At 41.3% G+C, this 24,674-nt stretch overlaps 1 protein-coding gene across 1 annotated transcript in view; it reads right to left on the minus strand.

The window, feature by feature from the left end:
• FAM47E (family with sequence similarity 47 member E) overlaps positions 1-20,272 on the minus strand; it is a 29,317-nt gene extending 9,045 nt beyond the window's left edge. The window contains exons 1-5 of the mRNA XM_036852609.1: positions 19,971-20,272; positions 15,061-15,433; positions 12,701-12,828; positions 6,573-6,723; positions 71-271 (exon numbers count right to left, since the gene is read on the minus strand). Coding sequence (XP_036708504.1) covers positions 71-271; positions 6,573-6,723; positions 12,701-12,828; positions 15,061-15,433; positions 19,971-19,987 — 870 coding nt within the window. The 5' untranslated portion in view covers positions 19,988-20,272. The remainder of the gene's footprint in view (positions 1-70; positions 272-6,572; positions 6,724-12,700; positions 12,829-15,060; positions 15,434-19,970) is intronic.
• Positions 20,273-24,674: the final 4,402 nt, after the last annotated feature.

Below are 24,674 nucleotides of genomic sequence, written 5' to 3' on the forward strand. Positions count from 1 at the left end.
CAAGAACATTTAATATTTTAATACAATTTAATTTCCTTTGATTCTCAGTCTTCTCCCTTTTTGCAGTTACCTGTGGTTTCTGAAGTCTCTGCTCATAGTGTAGTTTCTGGAAAAACTGTGGCTCCTGCAGTTTATTTAGCCCAATCCTTTTCTTTAGCTCCAGAGGAACCTGGTTGGGTCTCATTGTATGGAGCACATTATAGCTTGGTTTGCTCTGATAGTCAGTGTTAAACTGTTTCAGGATGAACTCCTCATCAATGTTCAGGCCCCCCTGGAAGAATAGCACAGGGCATGAGTCAAGGACAAATGGTGAAATGCTCCTTCTTCCTTCTTTAATCTACAGGCGGTATTCGACCATGGCCGGAGAAGAGAGAGGTAGTTTAAAGGAGAGGTAGAAAGTGCTCAGTCACCGTTTATAGGAGACAAGAAGTATTTGGGGTCTGGAGAGCTTTGTCAGTGCATTAAGAGACAACTTAGGACCTATAAGAAGCAGTGAGTCCTGAGGGAGATAGTGGTGCTGAGGAAAATTCAGTCTGTTTGATCAAAAGCAAACATCTCCAACACTTTATAGTAGGAACATCTTTAGAGGTATTTTCCAGACATGTCTAGAAATGTTAGTGGGTGTTCTGCCCACAGCCCCTTATACGGGAAGCTGCCCTGTTCGGGGCTCCTACTGAAGCCATGGGCTCCTTTTAGTCAGCCATGTTTTGTGCACAGAACAAACCTGCCTCCCCTCCCCCAGCCATAGCTGGCAGGAGTACAGATGGGCACATTAAGAGCCCCTAATCTGTAGGCTGACTGTGGATCTATGATATGGCTGAAAGATAACTTAGATTTGAAGGATAGTAGAATATAGCACCCCAAAATATGCCTCTGGCTTAAGGCTTATTTTGAGCTGATGATTTTGAGAAACAGCAGACAGTGCAGGGAACGATCTAGAAACGGAGGAGAAGTCACCCTTTAAGTGAAATTTATATTTATTAAAAAAAATCTCCACTTGTAAGGCTGTCTCCCTCTCCATTCCAGGAAGAGAAGGAAGACTTTAAATCATAAGACACTCTTAGCAAAGGAAAAGGCACCCACTTAAATCTGCATAATAAACCATACTCTTGTTCTCCTATTTCTTCCTGGTCACCTCCTCATTACTGACTCCCCACACCTTTCTCTCTTTGTCTTTGGTGGAAGTTGGTATTTGAGCCTTAATTCTAAGCCACCTAGGAGAGTTAGTCATTTTTCCCTGGGTATCTCCCATGTATACATGAGGTATACTTCTTAATAAACTTCTGTTTGTTTTTCTCTTGTTAATCTGTCTTTAGTTATAGAGATCCCAGAGAGAACTTAGAAGAATAAAAGGAAAATTACTTTTTCCTGCTCTACAGGCTCAACACAATCCTACTTTGGAATATATAAGTAGGGGAATATAGAGAATGAGGTCGTTAGCAACTGAAGCTGATGTTGGAGTGAAATTTATAGACAGGGGTCATTTAATCGAGTCAGGGGTATAAAGTAGAGCAAGCAGAATCAATGAGGTAAAAAACAGAATAAAGAAAAAAGAATGAAAAGAAATGAAGACAGCCTAAAACACCTCTGGGACAACATTAAATCCAAAAACATTTTCATGATAGGGGTCCCAGAAGGAGAAGAGAGAGAGAAAGGACCCAAGAAAATATTTGAAGAGATTATAGTAGAAAACTTCCCTAACATGGGAAAGGAAATTGCCACCCAAGTCCAGGAAGCACAGAGAGTCCCATACAGGATAACCCCAAGGAGAAACACGCCGAGACACATAATAATCAAATTGGCAAAAATTAAAGACAAAGAAAAACTATTGAAAGCAGCAAGGGAAAAACGACAGAAACTCTACAAGCCAGAAGGGAGTGGCATGACATATTTAAAGTGATGAAAGGGAAGAACCTACAACCAAGATTACTCTACCCAGCAAGGATCTCATTCAGATTCAATGGAGAAATCAAAAGTTTTACAGACAAGCAAAAGCTAAGAGAATTCAGCACCACCAAACCAGCTGTACAACAAATGCTAAAGGACCTTCTATAAGTGGGAAGCACAAGAAAAGAAAAGGACCTACAAAAACAAACCCAAAACAATTAAGAAAATAGTAATAAGAACATACATATCGATAATTACCTTAAACGTGAATGGATTAAATGCTCCAACCAAAAGACACAGGCTCACTGAATGGATACAAAAACAAGACCCATATATATGCGGCCTACAAGAGACCCACTTCATACCTAGGGACATAGAGACTGAAAGTGAAGGGATGGTAAAAGATATTCCATGCAAATGGAAATCAAAAGAAAGTTGGAGTGGCAATACTCATATCAGATAAAATAGACTTTAAAATAAAGAATGTTACAAGAGACAAGGAAGGACACTACATAATGATCAATGAATCAATCCAAGAAGAAGATATAACAATTATAAATATATATGCACCCAACATAGGAGCACCTCAATACATAAGGCAACTGCTAACAGCTATAAAAGAGGAAACTGACATAACACAATAATTGTGGGGGACTTTAACGCCTCACTTACACCAATGGACAGATCATCCAAACAGAAAATTAATAAGGAAACACAAGGTTTAAATGACACAATAGACCAGATAGATTTAATTGATATTTATAGGACATTCCATCCAAAAACAGCAGATTACACTTTCTTCTCAAGTACGCATGGAACACTCTCCAGGATAGATCACATCTTGGGTCACAAATCAAGCCTCGGTAAATTTAAGAAAACTGAAATCATATCAAGCATCTTTTCTGACCACAACGCTATGAGATTAGAAATGAATTACAGGGGAAAAAACGTAAAAAACACAAACACATGGAGGCTAAACAGTACATTACTAAATAACCAAGAGATCACTGAAGAAATCAAAGAGAAAATCAAAAAGTACCTAGAGACAAATGACAATGAAAACACGACGATCCAAAACCTATGGGATGCAGCAAAGGCAGTTCTAAGAGGGAGGTTTATAGCTATACAAGCTTACCTCAAGAAACAAGAAAAATCTCAAATAAACAATCTAACCTTACACCTAAAGGAACTAGAGAAAGAAGAACAAACAAAACCCGAAGTTAGTAGAAGGGAACAAATCATAAAGATCAGAGCAGAAATAAATGAAATAGAAACAAAGAAACAATAGCAAAGATCAATAAAACTAAAAGCTGGTTCTTTGAGAAGATAAACAAAATTGATAAACCATTAGCCACACTCATCAAGAAAAAGAGGGAGAGGACTCAAATCAATAAAATTAGAAACGAAAAAGGAGAAGTTACAATGGACACCGCAGAAATACAAAGCATCCTAAGAGACTACTACAAGCAACTCTATGCCAATAAAATGGACAACCTGGAAGAAATGGACAAATTCTTAGAAAGGTATAACCTTCCAAGACTGAACCAGGAAGAAACAGAAATATGAACAGACCAATCACAATGAATGAAACTGAAACTGTGATTAAAAATCTTCCAACAAACAAAAGTCCAGGACCAGATGGCTTCACAGGTGAATTCTATCAAAAATTTAGAGAAGAGCTAAAACCCATCCTTCTCAAACTCTTCCAAAAAATTGCAGAGGAAGGAACCCTCCCAAACTCATTCTATGAGGCCACCATCTCCCTAATACCAAAACCAGACAAAGATACTACAAAAAAAGAAAATTATAGACCAATATCACTCATGAATATAGATGCAAAAATCCTCAACAAAATACTAGCAAACAGAATCCAACAACACATTAAAAGGATCATACACCATGATCAAGCGGGATTTACCCCAAGGATGCAAGGATTCTTCAATATGCGCAAATCAATCAATGTGATACACCATATTATCAAACTGAAGAATAAAAACCATATGATCATCTCAATAGATGCAGAAAAAGCTTTTGACAAAATTCAACACCCATTTATGATAAAAACTCTCCAGAAAGTGGGCAGAGGTATTACCTCAATTATGTTGAGGTATTACCTCAACATAATAAAGGCCATATATGACAAACCCACAGCAAACATCATTATCAATGGTGAGAAACTGAAAGCATTTCCTCTAAGATCAGGAACAAGACAAGGATGTCCACTCTCACCACTATTATTCAACATAGTTTTGGAAGTCCTAGCCACAGCAATCAGAGAAGAAAAAGAAATAAAAGGAATACAAATTGGAAAAGAAGAGATGTTTGCAGATGACATGATACTATACATAGAGAATCCTAAAGATGCCACCAGAAAACTACTAGAGCTAATCAATGAATTTGGTAAAGTTGCAGGATACAAAATTAATGCACAGAAATCTCTTGCATTCCTATACAATAATGATGAAAAATCTGAAAGAGAAATTAAGGAAACTCTCCCATTTACCATTGCCACAAAAAGAATAAAATACCTAGGAATAAACCTACCTAGGGAGACAAAAGACCTGTATGCAGAAAACTATAAGACACTGATGAAAGAAATTAAAGATGATACCAACAGATGGAGAGATACACCATGTTCTTGGATTGGAAGAATCAATATTGTGAAAATGACTGTACTACCCAAAGCAATCTACAGATTCAATGCAATCCCTATCAAATTACCAATGGCATTTTTTATGGAACTAGTACAAAAAATCTTAAAATTTGTATGGAGACACAAAAGACCCCGAATAGCCAAAGCAGTCTCGAGGGAAAAATACGGAGCTGGAGGAATCAGACTCCCTGACTTCAGACTATACTACAAAGCTACAGTAATCAAGACAATATGGTACTGGCACAAAAACAGAAACACAGATCAATGGAACAAGATAGAAAGCCCAGAGATAAACCCATGCACCTATGGTCAACTAATCTATGACAAAGGAGGCAAGGATATACAATGGAGAAAAGACAGTCTCTTCAGTAAGTGGTGCTGGGAAAACTGGACAGCTACATGTAAAAGAATGAAATTAGAACACTCCCTAACACCATACACAAAAATAAACTCAAAATGGATTAGAGACCTAAATGTAAGACCGGACACTATCAAACTCTTAGAGGAAAACATAGGAAGAACACTCTTTGACATAAATCACAGCAAGATCTTTTTTGATCCACCTCCTAGAGTAATGGAGATAAAAACAAAAATAAACAAATGGGACCTAATGAAACTTAAAAGTTTTTGCACAGCAAAGGAAACCATAAACAAGACGAAAAGACAACCCTCAAAATGGGGGAAAATATTTGCAAACGAATCAACGGACAAAGGATTAATCTCCAAAATATATAAACAGCTCATGAAGCTCAATATTAAAAAAACAAACAACCCAATCCAAAAATGGGCAGAAGACCTAAGTAGACATTTCTCCAAAGAAGACATAGAGATGGCTAAGAAGCACATGAAAAGCTGCTCAACATCGCTAATTATTATAGAAATGCAAATCAAAACTACAATTAGGTATCACCTCACACCAGTTAGAATGGGCATCATAAGAAAATCTACAAACAACAAATGCTGGAGAGGGTGTGGAGAAAAGGGAACCCTCTTGCACTGTTGGTGGGAATGTAAATTGATACAGCCACTATGGAGAACAATATGGAGGTTCCTTAAAAAACTAAAAATAGAATTACCATATGACCCAGCAATCCCACTACTGGGCATATACCCAGAGAAAACCGTAATTCAAAAAGGCACATGCACCCGAATGTTCATTGCAGCACTATTTACAATAGCCAGGTCATGGAAGCCACCTAAATGCCCATCAACAGACGAATGGATAAAGAAGATGTGGTACATATATACAATGGAATATTACTCAGCCATAAAAAGGAACGAAATTGGGTCATTTGTAGAGACATGGATGGATCTAGAGACTGTCATACAGAGTGAAGTAAGTCAGAAAAACAAATATCATATATTAACGCATATATGTGGAACCTAGAAAAATGGTACAGATGAACTGGTTTGCAGGGCAGAAATTTAGACACAGATGTAGAGAACAAACGTATGGACACCAAGCGGGGAAAGTGGCAGGGGGGTGGGGGTGGTGGTGTGATGAATTGGGCGATTGGGATTGACATGTGTACACTGATGTGTATAAAATGGATGACTAATAAGAACTTACTGTATAAAAAAATAAATAAAATTTTAAAAAATGTATTGATAATGGCACATTAATTTTTTAAAGTGTACCAAACTAATTATTAACATGAGAGATGTTATTAATAGGAGGAACTGAGTATGAGCTATTGGGACACTTCTTACTGTTTTTGAAACTTTTCTGTAAATCTAAAACAATTCCAAAATAAAAAGCTAATTAAAAAAATAATAATAAAAAAATTAAAAAATTAAAAAATATATATATGAAACAACAGCAATGTACATATAAACAATAAACATTCAAACATTGGCTGTAAGCTTGCAAACTTTCCAGAAATTTCACCTACAAAAAACATTCTATTTTAAACAGTGGGAGAGTCAAAACATTCCTTTACGACTTTGCCTATTTGACTTAGATTATATCCAAACACTGTTTTTTAACAAAAGCAACTCTGAGCTCGACTTGTAAGTATTACCAGTAACTTACAAACTTAGTAGCCCAGCTGCAGAAGTCGCTAACTCCTTTGCGTACGTTTTCGTGAAGAAGTGGACCATCATTGCAGAGCAGATCTGTTTCACTTGGCTTCTTTTCTTCATAAAGCCATTGGCCTGGATGTGACACAGCAGTCTTCTTGGGACTAAAGTTAATGAGATCATCAAAGAATCACAATATAAAGCGCCATGAATCCAGGTGGATTTCAAATAGTATCTTGGGGAGGAGCTCATAATGCAGGTATGTTTAACAGGCTCTTGCAAGCTCGTACAAATTATATGTTAATATTTTTCAAAGATCATATTCTCATTATCAATATCATAAAGACAAGTATATCATATTTATTTAGAACAATTAAAGCTGATATAGAATTTTATCACTGTAAGTTAATTTTTTTAAAATTCTGAGTACCATTTTTTAAGAACTATTTCAGGTAAAAACCCAAATTACAGTGCTTGGAATCTGTCAAGACTATCTTGACAAGTAGGAGATATCCTTGCCTTCTCTCTCCCTCAGCCCTAAAATCCAGCCTATTAGTAAATCTGGTAGATTTTAACTCTGTCTCCTTCTCTGGACTGTTGCAAAAGGCTCCTTGCTGGGGTCTCTGCATTTTCTCTTAAGGCCCTAACTGCTAATCCCTAATCCATTCCCAAAATGTAAATCTTGTCTTATCAAATGCAGCTACCCTTCATCCTGGATTAAGCCTCTTCAATAGCTTCTTTTTAAATACTGAGATATAACTCACACACCCTAATATTTACCATTTCAAAGTATACAATTCAGTTGCTTTCATATATTTACAAAGTTGTGCAACCATCACCACTAATTCTGGAACATCTTCATCACCCCAAAAAAAGAGGCCCCATAACCATTAACAGTCACTGTTCATCTCCGCACCCCCACCATTCTCTCTGCTCTTAAAAACCACTAATCTACTTTGTGTCTCTGTGGATTTGCCAATTCTGGGCATTTTATCTGAATGGAACCATATAATATATGATCTTTTATGTCTGACTTCTTTCACTTAGCATAATGTTTTCAAGTTTCATACATGCTGCAGCATGTATCAGTAGTTTCTTCCTTTTTATGGCTGAATAATATTCCATTGTATGGAGAGACTGCATTTTGTTTATCCATCATCAGTCGGTTGATGGATATTTGAGTTGTTGCCACTCTTTGGCTATAATGAATAATGGTGCTATGGACATTCAGGTACAAGATTTTTTGAGTTCAATAGCTTCTTGTTACTCCTCCAGTAAAGATCTAAGTCTAAACTCAGTTTTCAGGGCTCTTCATGGCCTGTTCCTTGCCTATCTCTCCAGATTCTTCTGTAACTACACCCTCCCTCACTCTCTGAGCTCCAACCATAGTGGTCCCCTCTCAGTCCCATGAATTTATCATGCTCCCATCCAGCCACAGGGCCTTTGTACATGTTATTCTAACTGACTGCAATGCAAACTCCATTCCCTCATCCCCATTATGTCTCAACATACATGCCACTTCCTCAGGGAGGTATTCACACAGTCTGTCCCCAGAACCCACATTTTATTCATAGCACCCTGTACCTTTTATTCATAGCACCTATATATTAATTCATGCATCCATCCATTCAACAAGTATTTATTAGGCACCAACTATGTGCCAGGCACCATTCTAGGCATTTGGATTCAGCTGTAAATAAAGTTAAGACCCTGTCCTCACAGAGCTTACAATTGAGTAGGGAGAGACAGATAGGAAAGAGCTAAACAAATATGTACCAGGTGATTATAAGTGGTATAAAGAAAAATAAAACAGGGCAGGAGGGTTGGAGAGTGATGACAGGGGGCTCTTATTTATACAGAAAAGTTCTCTCAAAGTGATCTTTGAGCAGAGACCCAAAAGAAGAAAGGGATTAAACCATGTAGATATCAAACAATGCAGACACCAGGCAGGAAAGAAAAGCATGTGCAAAGGCCCTGAGGTTGGTGCTAAGCATGTATGAGGCACACAAAGAGGTCACTGCGACTGGAGAGGAGTACTTAAAGGATATAATAGTAGAGGATGAGGCCTGAAGAGATAATGGGAACCTGATCATAAGGAACTTGAGAGGCAGCTGTAAGGACTATGGAGTTTACTCTGAATAAGTAAGCAACTGGAGAATTTTGAGCACAGGACTGATACTGTATGACAAGTTTTTTACAGAATCACTTAAGCTATTGTGCAACAAATAGACTGGGGCAGAGGGTGGGGGCTGGGTGGAAGCCATGAGACCAGTTAGTAAACTATTCCAATAATCCAGGCAAGAGATGATGGTATCTTGGAATAGACTGACAGTGGTAGAACAGGTGAGATTCTAGGTATATTTCAAAGGTAAAGGCGTTAGGATTTTTCGGCAGATTGCAACCACTGTTTCAAAAGCCACTGGAAGAATGGCGTTACTATTTACTGATCTGGAGAAGACAGAAGCGGGTGTAGGTTTGGGGAAGAAATCAAGAGTTCAGTTAGGACTTGTCGAGTCTGAGATGCCAATTATACACTCAAAGGCAAATGTTAAACATCCATACATAGACGGACTGAATGAGGTGACTTAGATTGCGTAAACATGCAGAAAAGAAGACGTCAGAGACTGACGCACTTCGAGGTTAAAAAGAAGGTGAGGAAGGACCAGCAAAAGAAGACTGGGGAGAGGGCCATGACGCAGGAGGAGAACCAAGAAAGAGGATGTACCAGAGACAAAATGAAAAAGTGTTTCAAGAAAGATGATATCAATTGTGTCAGCTGCTACTGTTACATCAAGTGGTGATTACTGAGAACTGATTAGGTAACATAGAGGCCAATGGTGACCTTGACCCAAGGGAGATCCAGTGGAGTTCTGATTGCTGTGCGTTCAAGAAAGAATGAAAGAGGAAGTGAGTATGGACACCTCTTTCAAGGAGTTCTGCTCTAAAGGAAAGAAGAGACTATATAGTTAAAGAAAGTTGTTTTAAAGATGGGAGCTATTACCTCATGTGGGAGGCTGCTAATGGCTCCCAAAGAGATCAGGTGCTAATCTTTGCAACCTCTGAAGGTCACTTATGTGGAAAAGAGTCTTTACAGATATGATTAAAATAAGGAGTTTGCGATGGGGAGATTATCCCCGATTATCTAGGTGGGCCCTAAACGCCATCACAGTGCCTTATAGGAGAGAGGCAGAGGAAGATTTGACACACACAGAGGAGAAGGTGATGTGAAGACAGGGCAGGGAGAGATTTGAAGATGCTGCCCTTTGAGGAGTGGAGTGATATGGCCACAAGCCAAGGAAAGCTGGCAGCCTATAGAAGCTGAAAGAGGCAAGGAACAGATTATTCCCTAGAGCCTCTGGAAGAACATGTACCTGCAGACACTTTGATTTCAGCACAGTAATACTGATTTCTGACTTCAGGCCTTCAGAACTGCAAGATAATAAATTTCTATTGTTTTAAGCCACCAAGTTTGTGTTACTTTGTGTAGCAGCCGTAGGAAACTGAGAATACACTGACAAAAAAAACCCTCGCCATTATATAATTATACATTCATTTTGTGATATGACAATTTATTAACACATTAATTTTGCTCATTTCCTCTATACTTTACCTTCTCCCCTCTTAAGCAGATAACCCATTAGCTTGAAATTTCTTGCCCTGGAGGTTTTTGCAGGGTTGACCAAGAAAACTGCCTAAGTGAAAGACAGATCTTATGTTGTGTAGAAACCCAAGCTCACTGAAACAATTATGTAGGTGTTGAGATGGGATGGGGAGAGTGGGGTGGATGCACAGAGCGTGACAGAAACAGCAAGGGTTGAGAAAAGAAAGAGTCCCCAAAACCAGAAGGAAATGAAATATCAATCTAATTGCCTCTGCAATTGCTAGAGGCCTATCCCACTTTCTTATACTACAAAAAATGACCATGACTGAATGTTTGCTATTCAGTGGGATGAGGGCTGGGTGTCAGATATAAATAGAAATAAAAGAAAAGCAATATTTCATAAACATATGGCTTTGTGAACAAAGACTCGATGCCCTTGATATTTAATGCTTTCTTCCACACCAGTCTGCAGTCACCACGAGGATGGGGTCCTAACTTGTTTACCACTGCGTCCTCAGAACCTAGCACTGACCATGACCCATAGTAGGTGCTTGATAAGTACTGTTGATCTTTTTGCATAAATAGAATGAGCTAGTGGTCCCTGAGGGTCAAGAATTCAAAGATGCTCACAGGGCCACACTGACCCACACTGTTGGAGTCTCCAAGGGGACCCCCTACTTACAACACTCCTCCCTCTCCCCCACCCACATTCTAAGCACTGAAAAATAATACAAAGAGCAAAGACAAAAGCCAAAATGTCCCCTTTATCACTGGCAGCAGCCATGTTGGAGCACTTGGGTTCAGGTCCAAGAGGACTTGCTAACTGAAATCCAGAAATGGGCAGACTGTCCTATCCGGGCAGCAGCGGCATGGACCAGGGTGGGGCTCCTCTCAAGAGGGAAGGAAGAGAGGAGAACTCGTGCTTCCATGGGCCATCTTGCTTTCCAGTAGAAGGGAACAGCTGAGAGGAGTTTGCCCAGTTGCTCTCCCCAAACTGACCAGGGGTACACTAAGGGGCCAGGACAGTGGGGCTCCTGTCACCTCGTGTCCCACCCTAACCAACATGTATAATTAATCAGTGGATTCTCTCTCACTCCACTTCCATGTAGCTAACTCGTGAGACTAGCAAAGCTCTCCGTGGCCCCTTCCAAACACCCTGGGCGTGGTCCTGGGTCCTATGTAAGTGGCCTGGGTTCTGTGGCTGGGCTGCCCTCTAGTTCACCCATACGCTTCAGTGTCTGCCAGTGATCTCATTAATTTCAACAGTCAAGTGCATATCCCAAATCTGTTTGTGTCAAGTATACTTATCATGGCATTTACATTTTAAATTAAATAATATGTGAATGGGGAAAACAAAAGTATGATATGAAAGAGAGCAGTTTCTTTGAAAATTAAGCTTAGTGCTTTGGAAAGGTTCAATGAAGGTGGCATTCCTGGTGTAGTTTATGCAAAAGAGATGACCGGGAAACTCCAAGCAGCAGACCCATACTCCAAAAAAGGCTTGATATTAAAAGACTAGCAAGTGAATGTACAGTTATGTTTTAGGGTAAAGTAAAATGTGTCAAGTACTAAAGTATCACCTTCTACACTTCCCTATGTTAGCTTCTTGGTTGGTTGGTTTGTTTGGTTGGTTATTCAACCAACTACTGGTCTCAGTCCTGTTGAATAAAAGGGCTTCTGCCACAGATAATGCAGAAAGCCACTGTGGGCTAATCAAAGTCAATCAGGTTTTCTGCAGTTTTCTTCTTCTCCAACAGCTGTCCTAGAGTCACGCAGATACACCCGTACTCGCTCCATAGCTGGCTAATTCACATCCATTTATGAAGTAAACACTATTCAGAGTGGGACCCAAGGCTCCCCCAAGGCTCCCTTCCCTCCTCCTCAGGAACTTAGTTACTTTTGCTTCTCTTAATTATTCTAAAGATTCTTAATTATTCCTAAAATATTCTAAAGATGAGAAGCTTTGAGAAGGTAACTACAGATAGTCACTGACTTATGATGGTTCGACTTACGATTTTTCTACTTCATGATGGAGTAAAAACAAGCAATGTTCATTCACTAGAAAATGCACTTTGAATTTTGAATTTGGATCTTTTCCTGGGCTGGTGATATGCAGTGACGGTACTGTCTCGTGATGCTGGGCTGCGAACCACAGCTCCCCATCAGCCACGTGATCACGAGGGCCAACAGCCGATACACTTACAACCATCCTGTACCCACACAACCATCCTGTTTCTCACCTTCAGTGCTGTATTCAATAAATGACATGAGATATTCGACACTTTATTATACAATAAGCTTTGTGTTAGATGATTTTGCCCAACTGTAGACTAATGGAAGTGTTCTGAGCACGTATAAGGTAGGCTAGGCTATGCTATGATGTTTGGTAGGTTAAGTGTATTAAATGCATCTTTGACTTACGGTATTTTCCATGTACCATGGCTTATGGAGACATAACCCCACCGTAAGTCAAGGAAGATCTGTACTAGAACGTTTCATCACGGGACAGGAATGAGCGAGAGGTTAAGAACGATACTTACCGCCCCAGGTAGACTTGGGTAGAACGTTTTTTTAAAAGTTTTGTGGGTTCCTTCATTCTTTTCCGGATGCCCTGACAATAACCCCATGTGTCCTCCAGCTTCCTGTCAGGATCCAGCACTTCCAGCACCTTTAATAAGAGTTACAAACAGAAAACAACTTTGGAGGAAAGAAAGATGAGCTGAAAAGGGTGCCCCTTGATTCTAAAACAGAATAGACCTAGTCGTCCATTTCCTTTTCCTTTCCAGTTGGTCAATTCTGTTCATCAATTCCAGTGCAAATACAGCGCTGGGTGCTGCAGGTAAACGTCCATCACCTAGACATTAGCTATGTGGCCTTTTTACTGAAGTTCCATCTCCTCTAGACGGAACAGTGCCTCTGGGCCCACCTGGACCTCACTGCCCCACAGAAAAAAAGTGTCTCTAGAGGATTTCTGTTTATTTGACTGCCCACTATCCATTCTTCCTCCTATGAGTAACAGTATCTAGACTTTTCTTTGGAGAATCATGTCTCCCTCCACTCTCAGTCTTTGTGACCTGAATTGGCCTGACCACTCCTCACTCTGCAGGCTGACCAGGCTAATCAGGCCCACAGTGACTGGCTTAGGAATGGGTACAAGACCCAAGTGAGACCCAGGGAAATTTGGTCATGGAATCTTGCTGGAACCGTGCAAAAAGAGGTGTTGTTTTTCTGGGTAAAATTTACATCTAGAGCTGCTGGTGGCCATCATAGCACCACAAGAAGAGATCCTGCTTCAGAAGGAAGCCAACACATCTGTTTGAGGAGGTCAGACATGGGAATAAGAGCCACAGTCCCATGTGCCCTCTAAGGATGTGTGCAAATAATCTCTTTGTCATGGACTCAGAAGCTATGGCCTGCAGGAGGCAGTGAAGGAAAGCCCAGGGAGCAAATCATTGATTAGAAATTCCAGTTGTCCTTTCTACAGACTTCCCTGACACTAATCACTTACTCATTCATTCATTCATTATCCATAAATATTTATTGAGTGTCTACCATATGCCAGGTATTGGTGGTACACAGTGAAAGACACAGATAAAATCCCTGCCCTTGAAAAGCCCTGCCCTTGTAGAGCTTTTATTCCAGTGAGGAGCCCAGTGCTGACAACTGCTAGGATGGAAATAGATCATGGTAAGGGACAGAGGATGAGGGGGAGGGGAGTGCTATTTTATGTAGGCCTCTCCAGTGAGGAGATAATTGAGGAAAGAGCTGAAGCAAGTGAAGGAGTGAGCCCGGCAGACATCCAGGGGCAAGTGCTCCAGACAAAGGAACAGAGACCTAAATTGGACATGCTTGTTTACATTTGCTGAGCAGCCAGGAGACCAGAATGGCTGCAGCCGAGTGAGGAGGGCAGAGGAGTAGGCGGTGAGGTTGGAGAGGGAGCAGGGCAGGAATGGGATGGAGCACAGAACATGCAGGGCCTTCCAGACCATGGCAAGGACTTCACTCCGAATGAGAAGCTTTGAGCAGAGGAGTTCATCTTCTCAACAACTGTCATGCTTGCTGACATAGGGAACAGACTGCAGGGCGTAGGGGGGTAGGGGGGTAGGGTGGGTAGCAGGCACTGTTAGTTCCCTGTCCAATATCCATCCTGCCCCCTTTCCTTAAATCTAATAGAATTCTGTCCTGGATTTTGTTCAGTGCTGCAATACCCACCCAAGAAATTCAATTTTCTAGACTCCCTAGCAGCTAAGAGTGGTCAGATGAATGAGATGTTTACTGGGAAAGCTACTATTTGCCTGATTCAAAGAGTCAGCTGGCATGCAACTTTTAAACTTTGCCCCTTCCCCTTCTTGTCTGAGAGACAGACCCGATGCCTGGAGGTGTGGAAGCCATTTTGAGCTATAAGGACAAGAGACATATGCTAAGGACATTAGACCTGCAAGTTAAAAGACGCCTGGCACAGTGGTGACATATTGCAGCTGCTGCCCAGCCCTCGTCTCGGCAACCTGGTGAATTTTCCCATGCCATTTCAGGTGCTCAGGTGCCTTTCTAGCCATCAGTTAATAATTCTCACGGACACCTCCCCAGACCAGGCTAACGTGACAGAAGCAGGACTGAGCAATTCCTCCACTATATTCTCCCCCTAAAAAGTCACAAGCAGAGTAGACTGGTAGAGCTTCAGGGGTAAAGAAGCCAAACACTTCTGGTTTGCTGGGCCTTTATAAGTCGCATGGCCTCGTAGGAAGCGCACGGAGCAGCGGGTACGTTGCCGCCATTTGCGTTTCTTAGAAGGCGGCTCCAAACCCCAGGAGAACGCTCCCCCTGGGGAGACATTCATCACCCTCACCCCCTGGCGGGAACTCCCCAGGCCTCTAAGGAGCGATATTCTCCAGGTGGTCACCTCCGCAGGCATGTCTTCCTCCAGGTCCGCGTAGAGAGCCGAGGGGTGCGGGGTCGGCTGGGCCTCCACGTCCGCCCGGAGGTCGTTCCCTGCCTGCCGGGCCGGCGACAGCGTGGAACACGGGGCTGCTTCCCGAGGCAGCATGTTCTTCTGTCTCCTCCTCGGGGCAGGTCGGGGAGCTCTGTGATAAATCTGGGGGAGAAAGCCCTCCTCGGGGCCCTGAGTGATCCCACCTCCGCGCGGCGGCCGGCCTTTCCGGAAGTCATCCAGTCGCGTTCTCACAAATCTCCACTGCCGGCTGTTCAGTGACGTGGGACATGGCGACCTGCGCCTGTGCTTTGCGAAGCACTTGGACGGCAGATCTTCTCTGGACCTGCAAGACAACATGCCGGTGTTATGGACCACAAGGACCACAAGGGTGGGAGAAGGAGGCTGTGAGCAGGTTGGTCTCCACCTGTTTTAGGAGGAGAGGTGGGGGAAGGGAGGGTCACGTGGAGAAGTCTGAGTTAATCGTAGTCCTGGTTCATGGCACATTAACGCTGGTCTGTGCAAGGCCCCGCTCCTGTTTTCTTTATTCTACGTTATTCCCATACCCCACCATCATTGCCCTCCCCTGCACATGCAAAACCACTCTAACAGATTTGGAATGTACCCGTTGTTTGCAGACATCCTCATGAGACCTGGGTATCCTTCATGTACATAAATGGTACTATTCTGTCACTTGCTTACCAAGCAGGATACCATGAAGGCCCATCCGTGTCACTATATGCAAATGTCATCCATTATTACATTTGGTGGTGCTGTCACCACCGTCCAGCTATCCAGTCTCTTTGTGAAGAATGCTCACAAGTTGTGACCCCTCCTGGGACTCTTTCTTATCCCTTAAAGGGACACAGTGCAGTGGGAAGAACTTGGACACAGCGACAACTCGCCCCTAACTAGCTGCATGACCTTCGCCCTTCGTTTAACCTTTGTGGACCTCGATTTCTCCTCTAAACTCAGGGGGTCAAGGGTTGCAAACTGGTTGTTCATGGACTGTATCAGGCCCACAAACCTGTCATTTGATCCCATTTGTGTTTTAATAAGAATCATAATAGTTCACATGTATTGAGAACTTTCTATATGACACGTGTTGTTCTAAGTGCTTTACATGAATTAACTTATTTTAATCTCATAACAATCCTATGAAGTAGGTACTAATATTATTCCCATTTACAGATAAGGAAATTGAGGCACAAAGAAGTTGAAAAACAAACACTTGTCAAAGTTCCCACAGCTAATAAGGGGGAGAGCTTAAATTTTAATACAGGTAGTGTGCCTCTGGAGAAAGGTGTTTAACCACTATGCCAGAGCTTCTGACATATAAAAAAGTCCACACAAATAATCTGGAACAAAAATCAGGAGCTCTGGGAACACTGGGTCCACCTATCCATGGAGCCATTATTGGTATAAGGGCTGCCATCTTTAGACAAGTCCTATGCTCTCTTATTCACAGTCTCTACCACTCCCTACTGCCTTATATGCAGACTGCTTCATTCTGTTTCTTTACCCATCAGACCCCTGTTTGCACTGAGTAGTCAGGGCATGAAGCTAAGATGGAAGAGACAGATGGACAAATAGGAAGGAAAATGGGACCTGGATAATCTAATATATCCAGCCATTGCCAAAGTCAGGACTTGGAACCTGAGCAGCTTAATGGCAGGTCTCTCATTATCCTAATACATCACACTGCCCTAGTCAGATATTTCTATATTATTGGTGTCTTTCCTTGAAGCCTCTTCCACCTTCAGGCCCTTCTCATCTATAATTACTCGTTACAGCAAATCTACTCCTTGTTGAACTCATCCTTATGGGCACAAAACATTTTTAAGAGATTCCAGCTTGATCTCTATTCTTTTCTTATGAGTCCTAGAAACTTCTTGCTTGCTGTGCGTGCATGTGTGTGTTGTAAGGGCTTAACCCATCTCTACTGTGAAGATCTAAATGAAAGGATATAAAAACATGAGTTTACAAAAAGTTGCCCTTTGCAATTAATAAGTCACTCTTAAATAGCTAAGTGGTGGGAATGTCGAAATTCCATCTAATCTTGAGATTTGATGACCCACTCAGTATGACCTGTTAGCAAGTTACCCTCCACAGTGTTAAATATCTTTACCAAAGTGTATTTTCCACACATTTACAACAAATTCAAACACCCAAGCACTTCATAAAATCAAATCTGATAACCAATATTTTTACTTAAGGACAGTCATACAACTCAAACTGGGGAAAGTGTGGCAGCTAGCTCAAACCTCATAGATTGTTAGAGCTGGCAGAAACTTTGAAAGAAATCTAGTCCACCTTCCTCACTTTTCAATGAGGAAACTGAGTTCCAAAGAGGTGAATAAGGCAACCAATCTGGCTGGAGGGCTTCCCATGACCCCACTTTACCTCTCATAGCTGATAAGCTTACCTCTCTGCATTCTGTTAAGTTCATGAAAAATTTTGCTTGACCCAGAAAATAAAACATTTTTTCTAAACATTTACTATTTTCACAGTCACTATATGATACTTGGTTATTTCCACTTTTAAGAATTGCAAGAGTGTCAGGCATTTATCCTAAAGAAATGAAAACTTATGTTCACACAAAAACCTGTACGCAAATGTTCATAGCAGCTTTATATGTAATAGCTAAAAACTAGAAAAGACCTGAATGACTTTCAGCACATGAATGGATAAGCCATGGTACATCCATGCCACGAAATACAACTCAGCAGTAAAAATGAACTAACTGTTGATGCACACAATCTCTTGGATGGATCTCAAGGGCTTTCGCTGAATGAAGAAGAGCCAATCTCAAAAGTTTTATACCTTTAATAAAGGTATTATTCTATTTATCTAACATCCTCAAAAGAACAAAATTATAGAAATGGAGGTCAAATTAGTGGTTGCCAAGGGTTGTGGTGGGAAAATGAATGATAATAAAGGGATAGCATGAAGTGGTTCCCTTGAGGTGAGGAAACAGTTTTGTATCTTGATGTACACATATGACAACATTTTAGTGAACCACACACACATACACACACACACACACACACAAGTACAAGTGAAAACTGGTGAAATTCAAGTAAAGTCTACCGTCTAATTCATATACTGCACCAGTGCTGATTTCCTGCTTTGGTAATGTACTATCATTATGCACGATGGTACTACTGGAAGCATCTGGAGGAAGGGTATATGGGGCCTCTGCACTGTATCTGCAACTTCTTGTGAGTCTATAATTATTTCAAAGCAAACAGTTTGAAAATGGGGTTGGGGAGAGATTCTCAAAGAGTTCATAATTGCTAACATGTATACAGTGCATGTATGTGGCAGTAACTGCTTCACAGGTGCTATGTCAGTAAATCCTCACAACAATCCTATAAAGCTGATTCCTTTTATTGTCCCCATTTTACAGGTAGGAAAACTGAGTCCAGAAACAGCAACTAAGTTGCCTAAGGTCACCAGTCAAACAAGAGGAAAACTGGCCTTCAACTCCAGCCTTTCTGATTCTAGACTTTGTAATCTTAACCACCACATTGTGCTGCCTACAAGAGAGCCGAATTCCATTCTCATAAGCAGCTCGAGGAATCAGCAAAGGCAGAAAGCCTCAGCTTCCTGTCCTGCGGCAGTGACACTGAGGTAGGAGACGGATGGGCCCCTGGGCTGGACAGCTGGTATCTGTCACGAGGAGTAAAACTGAAGCTTTGTTCTCCCCCAGACACTCCAAGGACAAAGCCAGTGGCAGAAGCTGAGCTTTGCTGAAGTAAAGAGATAAGATGACCACTCCTGAGGTCAGGAAAACTTCCCTTTCTGCACATGCGCAGGAAGGCTCCTTGGTGGTCAAAAAGGGAGGGGGCGCCACCCCATAGTAAGTGTGGACATGCACCCACAGGCCTCTGCAGTGGGATCCATCTTAGCAAAAAGTTGCACACGCATGTTGTGGAGCGTCCTAGGACCAGTCAGGTGTGAACAAAGAAGCAAGATAATTGACCAGATGTAAACAAAGACCTGGAAGGACTGTCCTATAGAAGGGATTTAAATCACCTCTTCACTGCTTTTCTCATTCAGGAGGCCAGCACTCCTCTCCGGTTGTGTATTTCCGCCTAGTTTCTGACTTACTGCCTCCTCCTCATTAAGAGAGGACGCCCATACCCTTTCTCTCTGGGTGTGTATTTCTGCCTAGCTCCTGACTTAAATAAACTGTTTCAGTGTGTGCTCTCCCATACATTGTGCTGTGTCTCTAATAATAAACGCTGTACCTGTTTTTACAGTTTTTGCCTCCTTGAAACATTCTTGCTTTCAATGGGGGTAAGAGCCAGGGGAACTTTGCTTCTAGCCTCTAGCTCCTGGTGGCTAGGATTCCTGGTTTTCATCCAGGCTACCCAGGTTCAATTCCTGGGCAGGGAACTAAGACCTCTCTTCAGGACAGCTGACTGCTGTCTCTCCGAGATCAACACATTCAAAACGGCAGCAGACCACCCCAGTACCCGAGGTACTCTCCAAACACGGACTCAGCTTGGCCACAGTTACTACCTGGGTGGCCAAGGCGCCAGGTGCTGTCTAACCCGGAGAAGGGCGGGTCGCAGGCTAAACCAGTCTCCGCAGAGGACTCTATGGCCATCAGTTTCCCATCTGGAATGGGTATATTCATCTACATCCTCTGGGGGACTGTGAGGATAACAAAAAAAAAAAAAAAAAAGGTGTCCTTGGCATTGAGGAACGTCGCGCGCTGGTTACGGTCTATTTTTGCGGGGGACCATGAGGAGGAAAGGGAGTTGGGTCCTCCTCGGCCCCCGGCCATCCCCCGCCCCCAGCCGCAGCAAGCAGGGCGTGCAAACTCCCCCCACGCTCCACCCGCAGGATGCGCCCTCGCGCGTGCGCGCGCTTACCAGGGCCTGCAGTCCATGCCCAGCGACACGCCGGCCCGCGCCGCCGGTGCGAACAGCCGCTTGCGGTCAGCCGTGGTTCCCCGGCTGCCCACCCGGCTTCCGGTGGTGTGTTTCCCCCGCCTCTCGGGTCGCTAGGAGACCCGCGGAGCTGTGCGCTGCCCAGACTCGCTCGGGACGCCCCGCTGCTGCTAGGGGGGAACACGCGTCCCCGTGGCGTCCCTGCGTTCCACAACCCTCGCCTCACCAGAGCTTTCTCCAACGCCCGGGGGCGTGGACCGTGGCAGGGGACGCGCGAAGGATCAGGTTCTTGGTTTAATTATGTTTTAATCTGTTGGGAAGGCGTGTTCGTGTTTATTTTGTTCACCACCGTTTCAAAAAATGTGTTGAAGAAAAGGAAGAAAGCAGCTGGAGAGAGAGCAAGAGAAGGAGTGGAAAGGGGGCGAAAGGAATAGAGTGATTTCTAATGGTGGGAAGGTCTTTTAGCACGGAATGCTTTTCTGGAGGTCTTGGAACTCCGCGAGTCTCACCGCCTCCGTAAATCGGGGGCTGCGCCCTGGTATCTAGCTAGTCACCAGCTGGTTTCCAGAGTCCCTCTCAGCTCTTGCGTTGCTTGATTTTTTTTGCCTGGACTCAACTTCAGCAGTAAAATTGCCATCCAGTTGGCCGTGATAGGCAGTTGCCCACGTAAATATGGATTGCGTGAGGATGTATTTGGGGTTTGCTAAGTTCTCTTGCTGCTTCTGAATGTTCCTGATTTAAATAGTGAGCATCGCTTCTAGAGGAAATAGCAGCAAAACATTCTCTTCCCTCAAAATTATTGCAGTAGTTAAACTGTGTCTGTTATGGTGGGATACTTTTTGTAGTCATTTAAAGATGAGTCTTCTCTTTAAACTCTCTGGGAATAAATTAGCTTCACCTTTGGGCACCTGTTAAATATCTGGATGGTAATAAAGGTGCTCCGACTGGCACTAACTCCAGCATCTTCACCTGCTCTGTGTGTTCAGCTGCCTTTTCTAGGCACAGTGGAAAACCCTGGAGTCCCACCACTTGAGAGAAATCATGATTCTGCCAATTAATAATTATGCACTCCCCACCCCCCACCCCCGCACAGTTGCTTAAATTTGTTTTAGCTTCATTGATTTCCTAGTCTGAAAATGGGGGAAATAGTAGTATCTGCCTATAGGGTTATTGGGGAATTCAATGAGATAATGAATGTAAAGCATTGAATGCTGTGCTGGCAAGTAAGAATCCCTCAATAACTACTGAGTAGTATTATTATCTCAACTGTGAACTGGGGATGTTAATATTTGCCCGGCTACTTCACAGAGTTGTTATAATAGTTGATAGAGAAAGCTATGAATGTAATCATGGAAAGGAGCCCTGTTAGTTGTTTTCATTATCTTCGATAATATCGTTAATATTTGTTTGATTGCAAATTCCAGCTTTTATTACTTTGAGGAAGTAGGATTTCTCCTTAGGACTGAGGATTAGGGTCATGTCCACCTTGCTCCTAGTACTGTGCATAGCACACAGTAGGCCCTCATTCAACAAATATTGTTTGTTATGGCCATGCTAGGCACTGGGGAGGCAATGGGGGATAAAACAGACTTGGTCTCTGTCATCTTGTTACTTAGTTTGTAGTGTTGTATGAATTAATAAAAAACCACCTACTTTCATGACTCCTGTATCCTCACAAGTTGATATTTGCTCCATGTAGTAAGTCTGATTTCATATCTGGTAGGAAATAACTAAGATTCTTTTTATTTCACCACATTCCATGCCTTAATTATAGTCATTACTCAGAGAATCTCTCATTCATTCTCTTCTCTCTCCCCTTCTTTCTCTTTTGCAACACAAAGGTAAAATGTGTTACATATAGTAATCCAACAAGTAGATGTTATTTAAGAGTGAGGATGATGGGGTTTTGTTTTGTTTTGTTTTTAGCCCTATTGGCAGGTAGTGTGATCATTTTATTTCCAAAGAGGGTTACTCAAATACCCGTAACAGGGTTGCCAAACACTGTTACTGGATCTTTCCCACTCAAGGACTAATTACTATCTCTGTAACATGTTACTACATACTCAGCAATACTTAGTTCATGGTACTTTCCAGAAAAAAAGCATTTGAACAACAAAAACAACAGAACTTTAAGCTGAGACATTATAAAATGGTCTTGGATTAGTAGAAACCCTTGGCATCTGGACAAGGTGTTAGGTTGCTTCCATATGTTGGCAATTGTAAATTATGCTGCTATGAACATTGGGGTACATGTGTCTTTTCAAATTAGTGTTTTTGTTTTCTTTGGCTATATCCAGGAGTGGAAATGCTGGATCATATGGTAGTTCTATTTTTAATTTTTCAAGGAACCTCTATACTGTTTTCCACAGTGGCTGCACCAATTTACATTCCCACCAACAGTGTACGAGGGTTCCCTTTTTTCCACATCCTAACCAACATTTGTTATTTGTAGACTTTTTTTTTTTTTTTAAGTAAAGCTCTTTCTTGTATTTAATTCTAAAATTTCACTGTTGGGGGCCTTATAGGAGAGCGGGGGGAATTTCAACAATAACACCAACTAACATTTATTGGGCATGTCCTGCTTCTTTGTGTAGACTTATTTTTTTTTTTTTTTTGGCTGTGTTGGGTCTTCCTTTCTGTGCAAGGGCTTTCTCTAGTTGCAGCAAGCAGGGGCCACTCTTCATCGCGGCGTGCGGGCCTCTCACTATCGCGGCCTCTCTTGTTGCGGAGCACAGGCTCCAGACGCGCAGGCTCAGTAGTTGTGGCTCACGGGCCCAGTTGCTCCGCGGCACGTGGGATCTTCCCAGAGCAGGGCTCGAACCCGTGTCCCCTGCATTGGCAGGCGGATTCTTAACCACTGCGCCACCAGGGAAGACCCTAGACTTCTTGATGATAGCCATTCTGACAAGTGTGAGGTGATTTCTTATTGTGGTTTTGATTTGCATTTCTCCAACGATTAGCGATGTTGAAAAACTTTTCATGTGCCTGTTGGCCATCTGTATGTCTTCTTTGGAAAAATGTCTATTGAGAGGCAATATTTTAAAAGATAATGGCTAAGAATTTTCCAGACTTGATTAAAGATACAAATTCTCAATTTCAGGAAGGACAGTGGACTCTGCATAAGATAAATAAGAATAAAATCTCACTTAGCATTTCACCATGAATACAAAAGACAAATATTTGACATTAAAAATAGCCAGATAGGAAAGATAGATTACTTACAAAGGAACAAAAAATAGACTGAAAGCTAACTTCTAAAGCAATTATAGAAACCAAAGACATTAAATAATCAAGGTTTGAGTAAAAACAACTGTCAATTTAGAACTGCATACTTAGCAGAACTATCTTCCAATAATATGGCTCAAAAACATTTCAGACAAACAAAAAATGGCAGAATTTATCATCAAAAGACCATAACTAAAGAAGATTATAAAGGTTGCACTTCAGATAAAAGGGAAATGATCCCCAAATGAATATCAATGTGAGATGGAATGTTGAACAAAGAAAATTATAAATACGTTGGTATTCTTTTAAAAAGTGGGTTGTGTAAAATCATAATACATTCTAATCAGTGGATATTAACAAAAAGAACTTATCTAAAATACTGAATTATTTTATTTAATCAATAAGAAGATAAATACATTGATTGAAGAAATATAAAGAAAGATGTACCAGGTAGATATTAATCAAATGAAACCTGATGTAACTATATTAATATCAGACAGAATAGACTTTAAGGCAAAAAAGATCATTAGAGACATATAAAGAGTATTAAATGTATCATCATGCAAAATGATAAAAGGTTCAATTGACACACACGCATACACAGTAGATAGACAGATACACAATTCTAAACTTGTATGCACATAATAACATAGGTTAAAATACAAAAAGGAAAATTGTTAGACCTACAAAAGAAATTGATTAATACACTATCCTGATGGGAAGATTTTAATACAACTCTCAGTAATAAATCAAACAGACCAAAAATATCAGTGTGGACAAAGAATTTAAAGCTTGAGCTAATGGATATATGCTGAACTTTGCATCCAACAATCATAGAAAACATTCTTCTCAAGAACATATACAACATTGTATTTGCAAGTTCATAAAACAAGTTTTACACATCTCTGACTTGGTATCATTTAACCCACAACCCTGATCATATTGCAATTAAGTTAAATATCAATAATAAAATCATATTTAAAAGGATTTATTTGAAAATAAAACAAGACAAATAATTCATGGGTCAAGAAATATATCAAGACAGAAATTTAAAAATAAATGTAAAAATATCAAAAACTGGGAGATGAAGCTAAAATGATACTTAGAATGAAATCACCTTAAATTATTAAACTAAAAAAGGAAAAAAAAAAAAAGGAGAAAGGTTAAGACCTAAATAAATGGAAATATCAATATATCTCATGTTCATGGTTTGGAAGACTTATTATTAAGACAACAGTACTACCCAAAGTGATATACTGATTCAATGCATCCCTATCAAAGTCCCAATGATGTTTTTTGAAGAAATGGAAAACTCATCCTAAAATTTATATGGAATTTTGGGTTAAGAGACCTAAAATAATCAAAACAATTTTGAAAAAGAACAAAGTTTCCTTATTTCAAAACTTACTAAAAGCTACAATAATCAAAAACATCTGTACAGACCATTGGAATAGAATTTAG

Source organism: Balaenoptera musculus, chromosome 5 (genome assembly GCF_009873245.2).
Source record: "Balaenoptera musculus isolate JJ_BM4_2016_0621 chromosome 5, mBalMus1.pri.v3, whole genome shotgun sequence".
In the NCBI taxonomy this organism is placed as follows: domain Eukaryota; kingdom Metazoa; phylum Chordata; class Mammalia; order Artiodactyla; family Balaenopteridae; genus Balaenoptera; species Balaenoptera musculus.